The sequence below is a fragment of the Carassius auratus genome, chromosome 44 (assembly GCF_003368295.1).
Source record: "Carassius auratus strain Wakin chromosome 44, ASM336829v1, whole genome shotgun sequence".
NCBI classification, from domain to species: Eukaryota; Metazoa; Chordata; class Actinopteri; order Cypriniformes; family Cyprinidae; genus Carassius; species Carassius auratus.
The window spans coordinates 15,091,538-15,103,073 of NC_039286.1; the positions used below are offsets into that span (position 1 = coordinate 15,091,538).

General features: G+C 38.1%; 2 protein-coding genes across 2 annotated transcripts in view; both read right to left on the reverse strand.

The window, feature by feature from the left end:
* Positions 1-5,669, reverse strand: part of LOC113062642 (syntaxin-1B) — a 39,150-nt gene extending 33,481 nt beyond the window's left edge. The window contains exon 1 of the mRNA XM_026232636.1: positions 5,357-5,669. Within this exon, the coding sequence (XP_026088421.1) occupies positions 5,357-5,386 (30 nt within the window). The 5' untranslated portion in view covers positions 5,387-5,669. The remainder of the gene's footprint in view (positions 1-5,356) is intronic.
* A 1,005-nt stretch (positions 5,670-6,674) lies between these two features.
* LOC113062639 (perforin-1) lies at positions 6,675-11,269 on the reverse strand. The gene is made up of 4 exons (XM_026232631.1): positions 11,128-11,269; positions 9,444-9,959; positions 7,246-8,115; positions 6,675-7,159 (listed from the first exon to the last, which is right to left on the reverse strand). The coding sequence occupies exons 2-4, from the start codon at positions 9,944-9,946 to the stop codon at positions 6,856-6,858; spliced, it is 1,677 nt and encodes a 558-aa protein (XP_026088416.1). The 5' UTR covers positions 9,947-9,959; positions 11,128-11,269; the 3' UTR covers positions 6,675-6,855.
* Between the last annotated feature and the right edge of the window lie 267 nt (positions 11,270-11,536).

Genomic DNA, 11,536 nt, shown 5'->3' on the forward strand with positions numbered 1-11,536 from the left:
GTAATTGAGTATACTTTAATTATAATTCAAATCAAGGTATGCCTTGATACTCTCTCTCTCTCTCTCTCTCTCTCTCTCTATATATATATATATACACACACACACGCTTACACACACACACACACCATTTTATTTAAATACAATTTTACAGTTACTGTGATGTATCAGATTAGCCAAATGCAGTTTATTCAGTAGTACTACAAGTAAACATGCTACCAGCAGATGCGGCCTTGGTTGCTGTGTCAGTAGCAGCAGTGGAATTGATGGTTGAAGTGTCAGAGTTAGAAAACGCCACACTTTTACTAGTGGGTTTATTAAAAAAACAATGAATATCCGTTTTGTTTATTTAGCATGTAGACTAAAGCGGGAAAAGAACGAGAAGAGAGTCCACTCATGTAACTTACCGCAATACTTTGAAGTCCGCCAAAATGAGCTTCTTTTTCAATATAGTAATTAAAAATAATTAATTCTAAACTTACTCATTATATCCTCAAAAATTATAAGATAGGACAAATAAAATTAGAAATATGATTTCTGTATTTATTTTTAGTTTTCAAAGCACAAGACTGGCATTAATTGGCTCTGGTCTGGGGGGGCAGTGCCCCCCTTAGCCCCCCCCCAAACTCTGCCCATGCTTTTAACCATTCGAACTGTCAACAGTCACTACTTGCCTGAATCATTCAGCCTCAGTTTAAACACAGTTAAACACAAATAACTAACAAATTCATAAAAAACTGTGCATCTTAAGTGGAGACATCTTGCCTTCAGTTTAACCTCTGAAAATCCTTAATACACTACCTACTGCTGAGCTTTGTAAATGCAAAAAGAGCCAAGAAAATCAGTTTAGGCTTCTGGCCCAAGTGTGAGTGCTCAAAATTCCTTTTATAATATTAGAAAGCAGTTTTACCCAATTCCTGTGCATCAGCAAATCTACCCAGCATTCTTCATTTAGTGCAATAACCCCACAACTGAATCATTAGATCATCATTTATCTCCTAACAAAATGTCTTTATGATGCATCTAATTTATCCTCCATCTGCTACAGTACGTGTGGCAACTACTGCTATATGTCTTTCTTCACTTCTGATTCCCCCTATCAGAGATTTGGGAAAATTCCACTTCCCTCTCTAATCCTACTGCGGTTTCATTGGCCATCACTGTACCTGCAGCGCTTCATTCTTGTAGTTTGAACAAAGCCACCGGATCCCTTCCATCCATGACCTATCGTGACCTATCTGTTGTTGGGTAGCGGCCAATTTCACATATGTAGCCGTATATTCCCCTCTCGCTCTCTCTGCCAATTATTATCTACCTGTTCCGGCCCCGTCGGCAGACAAGGCACCTACTGAGTGCACTTTCCCCATGAGCTCAGCTCTTTGCTGCAGTCAGCTGTAGCGTTGCTCGCTGCTTATCATTCGGATACTTCCTCTGTGTGTCGCGTCAGCTGCCGGGGTTCCCTGCTTCTATCCCATCTGCCCAGAGAATTAATCCCCCACACGCTCTAAAACAAACTATTTTTGAGTATCTAACAGGTTTGCATCTGATCAACTGGAAGAAGTCACAAATCAGCCCTTTTGATACATATCAGGCCAAAGTGATCTAGAAAAAAAAAAAATTCTGAAAAGGTATTATTGGCAATCAAATCTGTTTCTTGCAGTCTATTACAGTGCACACTTTCTGTCTCCGTTTAGCAAGTGAACTAAAAAAAACGTTTAAATTAATTACATAACGCATTATGCTTCCTCTAGTCTGTAGCAAACCCTGGTTCTTCTGATATGCATTAGCAATATTTGCTTGGTCATAAGATCAAAAGCAAGTGATATTTGTCTAGTTGTCCGTGTGTGTATTCTTTCTGGTAGCAACTATATCAGATCTTCACTCGGAACTGTGAATAAATTTACAGATCAAAATGCACCATTGAATTTAAAATGCACAACCTGTCTATGGGTCATGCTTACAGCTGTGGGTTCTATTAGCACTCGTTTATGATTCATTAGAACAGTGTGTCTCCTTTTCTGGACAGATATAGATGTGATTAGGTTGCCAACTTTCCAGTCAGACCACACCTGTAGATTATCACTATTACTAATTATTATCTGTATATCATGCTAGATGCAAAGCATATTAAAATAAAGAAATTCATTCTTTATCCCATCTTCACTGGAAATACTATGAAATTCAACAGTCAGTGCATCCAATACATATTAACCTGGGTCTTAATTTTATTGGTATTTACTCATTTGCATGCATTTTTCATGGTGTTTTTGGGTGCTTGTTTTGATGCACCCAACATCAAGCAAACACATGCTATTATTATTATTTTTTTCCACATTTCGCTGTTTATTCTCACTCATTCATTAGCCAGCTAACTAAAATATACATATCATGTGGAAAACCATGTCCTACATTCAACTGTATTGAGAAAAGTTCACCAGTGCAGTCATATTAAGTATAAATGTTAATATTTAATATTACTAAACATTGCAATACTTTAACATGAAGCATAAACGAACTGGGTCTGGTGAACAGCTCTATCAAACTTATTCTTAAAGGGATAGTTCACTCAAAAAAGAAAATTCTGTCATCATTTACTCATGAAAGAAAGTCACACAAATTTAAAACAAGTTGGTTTACATTTTTGGTTGAACCATCCCTACATAAACCTTATTCTGAAGGCACAACAAAACTTATTTCACACTCAATAAATTGCATTTAATTTACTGCCTATATGATTTACATTAGGAATCTTAAATATGACTTTACTGCTGAAGCCTGTTAGCTGAGATGCAGAGAAAAAGAGAGAGAGGCCGAGAGACACAGACATTCAACCTTGCCTCTCTCAAGGACATCACAGGGCACAGTGAAGCACAGCAATACATTGGGCATGTTTAGTATCAGGATTTGGAATAGTATTGTTCAAGTGATATACTATAATAATACTATGCTGTCTGGATGGTTACTCTGTCACACTAATGCTGACATGAACCATATCCATCATTTGTGAAAAGACTTCTTGTTGTAGGCCTTATAGAAAGCTTAGGATATAGACATATTATTAGGACGTCTCGTTCATATATTAGGTTAGACCGAGGCTAGTTGTCACACTTTTTTTTTTTTCTTCAGGTGAACATTAAGGTAGATTTATTTTCTCAGTTGAGTTTATTAAAAGGCAAGTCTTGCCTCCGAAAAAGCTATTGAACATTTCCTTTGCAAAGAAAAAGGTTCAATGAAGACACATTGACCACACTGACCTTTTGCGATAGAGAAGGCATATTGTCGCACTTTATGGGTTAAGTTTTCACAATAGAACCTGCCATTTAACAGGCTTTCATAAATTTTTTTTTTTTTTTTTTTTTTGTGTATTTTAAAGAGTTAGAATTACGAAATGCAAAACAATAAATGATGCATGAATAAAGTAAAAGGTATGAAATATCAAACCATTATTGTGACCAACAAATAAAAAAATCCTTATAGTTACTAAGATAAAGCTCTTCTCCTGTGTGACAACTAGCGCCAGTCTCCACAGGCCTATTGTCTGAATTAAATGATCTGCCATTGATTTTCTGGTCCATTTTCTGTAGGTTGCTTCAGACCTTTGTCGGTGCAGCCGTAAGACATTAAGCATGTTAATTATCAGAACATGGATGCTATGTTGACTTCTTCATCAGAGTCATAAATCTACAGTCTTTATGATATGAAATGTTGCCACTGTTGGAACATAATGCATCCCCACCCGGCTTTCATGAGCAACACTTCAGCTTGCAATTATCCCATTCAATCACACTCATTCATTCAATGTCAGATCTCTCCCTTGTACAAATGAAACCTAATATCGAAAGGGGCAAGGTCAATGAATTCCGTCTGATTTATCCTTGCTCGTCTCTGCTGTGCATAGACACGCTCGCCCTGCGCACGCCCACAGTCCAAGTAACCCGTGCACTTCCCTCACCGCGCGACCAATACGTCACAGTGATGTTGACGATTACATAAAAAGTGATTATTGCCCAATCATGTCGCATCGGATTCGCGTTGAGCCATTAACACCTTTAGAAGCAAGACTAATGATGTATATGTTTAAAAGCTCTGTGGCATTATACAGTATATAGCGAGTGCGCGCGGCTTTGGGGAGTCTGCACGCGCATCACGTATAATTGCGAATTCTGTAAAATCCAGTTATCTGTAGATTACATTTCTACATGGTGTCTGGTAGGCAAAGGCTGATATCAGAAGCTCCGGGGGGAATAAGGGAAGTCTTGGACCGATTCGCTTTAGGATGAAGCAAGGGAAGAAAATGCGCGTCTTTGGGTTGGGTTATGATGTTGCTTTATATATATATATATATATATATATATATATATATATATATATATATATATATATATATATATATAATTAGAAACATGTTAATGTACATTTCTCTCTTACAACCCCCCTCCTTCGCTAGCACACCACTCGCGCATACACTGATGAGTGCAGTGCACTGGGTTCAGGCGTTCCCTTTACGATATTTCAGTGATCTCCGGCGACAGAAAATTCGTGGAGGCTCACTTCCAGTAAAAATAAGTGAGTAAATCGCTATATAGAAATACTTTGGCAGCCATGTTGAATTCGTTTAGCTCAAATGGGCGATACATGCAAAAATATTAGCTACTACACCCTTTAATATTTAATATAGTGGTTAAAAAACGGAACAAAGCGTGCTGCAATAAACGCACATCCCACCCAACGATCCAAATGCGTCCGATGAAGATGTGCATGTATCCAGAACAGAGCTTCAGTGGAGATGCTCAAAATTCCCAGGTAGGCTTCAGATAGCAAAATCTAACAGAGTTGATAGGGAAAGGAATAAGGCGAAGCATGGGTGTATGTTATTTTCGTTAAAAAAAGGAAAAAAATCGGTATTAATAATTAATGATGCGGTGATCACAGAATTAGATACTGGGATGGTGCGTATCCGCGTAAGGACACTGGCTAACTATCCGCAGCAGTCTGTACTCCTAGATCACACTCCCGGGCGACATGTATCAAAGGCAGTGCATGCATGCTAATGTACGGGAGCTCGTTTCGCGAATAACGCCATATAACCCGATTTGATCGATAAATCGATCCATCGCACATGGAACGGCGCTCGCGTGAGAACCGCTATTCAAAACGTTATAGGCTATATGCGCGATATGGTAGAAATGTGTAATTGCTTAAAGAAGGAGGAAAAAATATATGGAAACCGTATTATGCCCATTATTGCTCAGCAGTGAGCGAGCAGCAGTGAGATGTCAGCTGCTGACGCCCGGTTGCGGTGAGGAGACGGAAAATATGGGAGGAGATGAAGGATAAAGCATCAGAAATCCGGACTTACACTTCGTAGTTCCTGCGTGCGATCCTTCATTTTTTCCCCGCCGTGCTGGCCAAAAATATCGCTTGAGGTGTCCGCTGTGTTCGTGGATTTATTATTAGCGAATGTCTGACTCCTGTTTAATTTCCCACAGATTTAGGTGGTGTCGGGAAAAAAGGGCGCCCTGTTCTTTCCCGTCTGCACTATTTCACGCCTTTCCCCCTTTTCCCCCGTTCCTGGTTCTGTAATGGAGTGTCCTCCGTGGCGGTGCAGTGATGCCCCGCAGCGCGCTCTGACTCCAGCACACGAATGCGATTCCGAACGCGGTACTGATGCTGCAAAAAAAAAAAAAAAAGTGGGGGGAGGGGAGGGGAGCGATGCAGAGGGCTGGGGCGCTTCTGCGCATGCGCCGCCGTTTCATTTTACCTGCCGCCCCTCCCCCATTCCGCTCGCTTGCTGTACTGCTCGTAACAGCCCCACGTTCCCCATCATAACTAGGGAACTGTAGTTTGTTTTAGGCGGAATAAAAGAGCAGGAGCCTCTTTTAGACTCGAAGAAAAATTCTAACAAATAGAGGGAGATAAGGGATAAGTCGCATTGAAAAAACATTCGCATTATTACTATTACTATTGTTTGTTTGTTTATTTATTTATTTATTAGTCATCAGAAGTTGGCCTACCTGAATTTACCTCAAATTTCAAATGTCACAGTTATTAGTACAAAGAGGCCTATTTGATCAAGTACCAAGGCAAATAATACCAATTCATTTATTTTCTATTATTATTATTATTATTATTTCTGAAGTTAAAATATGGTTAACCATAGCCATTTAATATTATGTTTGAACAATATTATCTTTAACATTTAAAATGGCCTGAGCTGTAATAACAAATTACATGGCTTCACATTAATCAACTTTTTTTGGTGACTTGTGTCTTTCAGCATTTTGACACTTTAAAATAAGCAAAAGAAAAAATATACAAAATTTACATTTCGATTTTTTTTTTTTACTTGATTTCTTATGTGGATATTGGTTCTGTTTATGCAGCATCTGTATCAAAATAAATGTTTAAAAAAATCTATGAAAAAGGAAAATAGTTCACAGGAGAAAATGTATTACAGTTCGATAAAAGATTATGAAGAGCACACGATCAGGACAAGAAAAGTGCATTATAAAAGTAATGCAGTTGGTGGTTCAACAATAGCATTAATGACCACAAAGCTTTTTTCAAGAAAGTTTTTATTGCATCTGAAAGCATTCATTTTTTTTCTTTAAATCACTATGGTGGTTATAGTTTACATATGGAATTATGAAACAAATAAATAAAAAAAACAATTATTATTTTTTTTTTTTTACGTTTTGTCTATTGAAAAAATACTTGTAAATTTGTCTTGAAATAATGATAATTGATTTTTAATAACGGTTTTCAATGTGTATACTTGCAAAAATCCCAAATAGCTTATATTAGAAGGCCCTTCCTCAGCAATTTACATTATCTTCACATCCTGCAGTTGTTGTATTATTACAGCAAAGACATATTTCTTCTAAAACCCCCAGATCTTTTAAACACAATGGGCTGTTCTCCGTCAAAGGGCTGGTGATAGTTTAATAGAGTACCATCACCACCCGGTGTAGGAGCGTATTTTTCACAGAAAGACCCGGTAAGACTTGGGCCACACTGTGCAGAGTAGGAAATCAAAAAAGAGCCATGCTTTAACTTAAATGACTTCTTCTGATTCATTCCTTTCTGTGGAACGGTAGACGATTTTCCCAACAGATCATCATCAAAACGGTTGTCACGGTCCCACACCTCAAATCTCAAGGGCCTGTAAAATGAGCATAGACAATATATGAACTACAACAGGTATCACCCAATGACAAAAACAGAATATTTGTGAACATAAATACTTACGTCTTTTTAATCAGATCTACAGTTTCGAAATTTATGTTGTAGTTCCACTGAGGAAAATTGTTGTTCCAAATCACAGGGGTCTCATACGCACGGCTTCCGTAAAAGACTTTAACATAACCATCAGTTTTAGAGAAGTAGTCTCCCCATAATCCTGCACCGCTCAACACAGTCACGGTCAACGTGGCTACTCCTGGGTTACTTGGGCAGCAGTTACTATCAATTCTTTGATGACCGCTGCATTTGCATGCGCAGCTATTACTACGATGGCCCACTTTGCACTTGGAGGGGCAAGCAGTAGATATGGCGCTTTTTGTGATGTACTTGCTGATGGCCGCTTGCAGACTGGCTCGTCTAGCTGGGTCGTTTTTTACCAGCATGTGCAATGAGCTCAAGGTGTAGGAAACCACTCCAGGGATTTTCTTCAGTGACTTGAGCCACACGCCGTAACCACTAACGTTGTTTGGACTGAAGAGGATGTCTTGCTGCTCACCGTTGCCCCCTAGTATTTCAGTGACTCGGTCTGAGAAGGTGCCGCTGAAGCTGTTGCCTCTCTCCAGTTTCTGTGATTTGCCTTTGCAGTAGCCTGCTTGCGCACTCACCTTCACGCCCTTGATGACGGCGGACGCCTCCGCCGATAAGCAGTTGCTCACGTCATGCACTGACAGACCCTTCATGGAAACCTGGCAGGTCTTCACAGCGGTGGTTGAATGCACGCGGCCGCCCAGGTCGACTCTCCGCAGGAAGTGTGTCCCGTAGATTGAGATGAAATGATTGTACGCACCTTCTGAGTTGCTGTCAAATTTAACAGGAAGTGCAGTAATGGAACCCAGAAATTCTTTGGTCACTGGAGGGCGAGCATGAAGACGAAATCTGATGAAAGAAGGCAAGAAAGACTTTATACGGTTTCATGCTTCAATGTCAGTCCAAACCCCAGACTAATGTAATCCTGGGTGTGATCTAGTAACACATTTCACTTTGTTCAATATGGAGGCATGATTCTGCCGTAGATAAAAAAAAAATATGGCTAATTTAAAATGGGTAATTGTAACTTTATAGACATTTATAGTCAGATTAGATGACATACTGCTTTTCTGGCAGAATAAAACAAGGCTGCAAGGGATAGATTTATAGTATTTACAATTGGACGCACTTTATAAAGCTCTACGCAAAGGTACAAAAGCTGTTACTGGGACGATAGCTTTTCAAAAGAGTCACCTTTGTATCTAAATGGTCCATATCAGTATATCAAAAGTACATATTAGTACCTAAAGGGCACAAAAGTGTACATTTTAAAAAGGTACTGCCCCAGTGAGCTTTTGTACCTTTTTTTCTGAGTGTAGATCACAACTTTTAAAACTGTTTGATTGAGTTTTTGTCTATACTGAATGACAACAGTACAATTTATTTTGCACACTGTTGTTCTATCACAGCCTCGTGTCCATTCCTGACAAAAGTGAAATATGGTGCTACCCGGACTAAGGTCTAGATCTCGAAATATGCAGCTTTATCTCTAACAGTTGTGTATTTGTATCTCATAATTTATATATCTGACACTTGCAGCATTTAATCTCACATTTGAACTATTTCTTATTAGAAACTTTCCCACAATTACCTATTTTTATGTTGCTACAATGACTGGGAAAAAACAGGCTTACAGATTATATTTTATTTTAATGAGCTGAGCACCGTTGAGCATGCGATTTCTAGAATTTTAGGTTGTTTAGCAACCAAGAACCAATGATAGAGTAGCCAGTATCATTTTTAAACCACTTACTATTTAACCTTTTCCCACTTCTCACACTTAAAAATAAAGGTTCATTATTGGCATTGATGGGCCCATGAAGAACCTTTAACATCAATGGAACCTATCCATTGCACAGAAGGTTCTTTGCAGTGGATAAAGCTTCTTTAGAATATTGAAATGTTCTTCACATTAAGAAAAAACTCTCTTATAAGAAAAGGTACTTTTGTGAACCCTAAATGGTTCTATGGAATTGCTGTGAAAAACCCTTTTGGATGCTTTATTTTTTAAGAGTGTAAATAACCTTTGTGGAATAGAAAGCTTGTATTGATGGTAAAAGTTCTTCATGGAACCATAAATAACCTTTATATTTAAGAATGTAGTTACAAATAAACAATAGCAAGTGGCCAAAAAATAAATAAAAATCACACATACACACATATATAGCAGGACTTACGAGTAGTAGCGGCAGGAGAAGGTGTGGCTTGTGAAGGAGTACTTGTCTTGAGATGCATGGCTTTTGGCAAACCTGGCTGATTTCGAATGAGTGCCACCAACAGCCAAACCTCCTGCCATTGGCACACTCAGTCCGATCTTCCAGCTGGCACTGGCTGAATTGGTGGTGTCCTTAAGAACCGAGCTGGCCGATTCGTAAATCTTGGCGCCGACACTCCGGCGACACTGCACCTTGACCCGCCAGTCGACCACAGATGCTGGCAACTTTTGCTTCTCGTTGAGCAGTTTGTTCTCACACACAGTGCAGTTGCCATGCTCTCCTCCGCTCATGTAGGTCCGCACATCCACCACAAAAGCTCCGGTGGTCTTCATTTGCACAATGTCAAAGCCTTCTCCCACCAAATTATGTCCAGGTACGAAGGAAGGCTTTTCACACTCGGTGCTGGGGACCGTTTCGCAACAGAAGGCAATGGGAAAATAGAGGAACAACAGCGGGAGAGCCATTTGCAAATGCAGGCTGAAAGAGAGAGAAAAAGGAATTTTAATTATTTTAATTATAGGAATTAAAACTGAATTAATAAACAATCTTTAATTTGGACAAAACGACATCCCCAAGAACTATATAGACACTTTTCATGTAAAATTTCTGATTGTCTTTGCATTATATAAGAAAAAAAGTCAAAATTTCCAAATGTGGAAAAAAGGTAAAAGCAATTCTCAAGTATTTCACCATACATAGGAAAAAAAAAAGCTGAGAACAACTTCTGTTTCTCTCTAAAATGACTTAATTCGATTCTTTATGAATGCTGATAAATCAAATAGATCAAATGAAGTTTATATATATCATTTTAGCTGACTTAAGTGTTTTAGCTACATTTGAGTATAAAGCATACTAATATTTTGCCGGTTGATGGATCACTGCGACAGTTTCAGCAACAAAATGATGCTGCATTAAAGCCACTAGATATTTTGAGTGCAACACATATATTATTTCTACAGTATTGCAGTTTCCATCACTGTCCTACAGCAAAAAACAGTCCGCTCTTCATGGGCTTCACAGATAATTAAACCATAAATATGTCAAAAAACAATTCTGGTGCTATGTTTGCATAGACCGTTACTAAATGTAAAATGTTCTCTGTTTTTACATGACATCCAAAGGAATATAATCATGAAATCAACTCCTGAAGGATGCAGGTTGCAAATAATATCTTTATATTTAGCAGGTTATAAGATGAATTTTAGGCTGTGGGTAAAATGGTTAAATTAAAAATTATGCAAAACATATATTTAGTTAAAGTGTGTCCAAACCATGATACAAGTGAAACACAGTGAGCCGTTAAATAATACCTGCTAAATAAATAGACATCCACCCCCAAAAAAACACATTCACATTTTCAATTCAATTAAATTACTTTCAATTTAAGATTAAAGTTAAAATTAAAGTGCTTAATGTTAAGTCAAAATAACCTTCACGTCGAAATACACGAATAAGGTGCCGCTACTCAAAGAATCATAAATTCTGCCAAATTAAACACTATTTTAAAAAGATGAGTAATTAATTCATTCTGTATCACACACACAAAGACATTTATATATTTAAAGTCAATTAATTAAAAGACTTTAAAAAGCCCTTCACAAAATGATAATGATCCAAATAATAAACCATGCATGCTGAAATTTACCTAGTTGAGAAGTTTCTTAACAGCCTTGGTGGAGAAAGACAGACGACTCCGTTAAATAACACCAGTGTTAGAAAAAAAGAAAAGAAAAGGGAACAAAAATAGCAGATTCAGAAACACCAGTTCTATGTTACCTTCACACTATCTTCCCCTCAACACACTTGACTTTTTTTTAACTGATTCTGAACATGTGAGGAATAGACTTTATCCTCTTCTATTAGCATGCAGTTAATAAAATGAATAATACTTTTGTAGCTTCACATCATTAAAAGCACTGCATTTTTTCCCCTGATGGATGTTAAAAAGGTGCTGCAACATCAAAATACCAAACCGTTTCAGTATAAGATGCAAGAAGAAAACATACCCGCATTCTACTTGTAATGGCAAGCAGCAGAACACTTTTTCGTATCAT

What these genes read in the sequence shown, in the direction of transcription:
- LOC113062639 (XM_026232631.1), bottom strand. Translation starts at nt 9,946, where the DNA reads ATGGCTCTCCCGCTGTTGTTCCTCTATTTTCCCATTGCCTTCTGTTGC. An exon ending in TTCTCCTGCCGCTACTACTC is followed by an intron (nt 8,116 to 9,443) that starts GTAAGTCCTGCT and finishes TTCTTTCATCAG; the next exon opens with ATTTCGTCTTCATGCTCGCC. An exon ending in GTAGATCTGATTAAAAAGAC is followed by an intron (nt 7,160 to 7,245) that starts GTAAGTATTTAT and finishes CTCATTTTACAG; the next exon opens with GCCCTTGAGATTTGAGGTGT.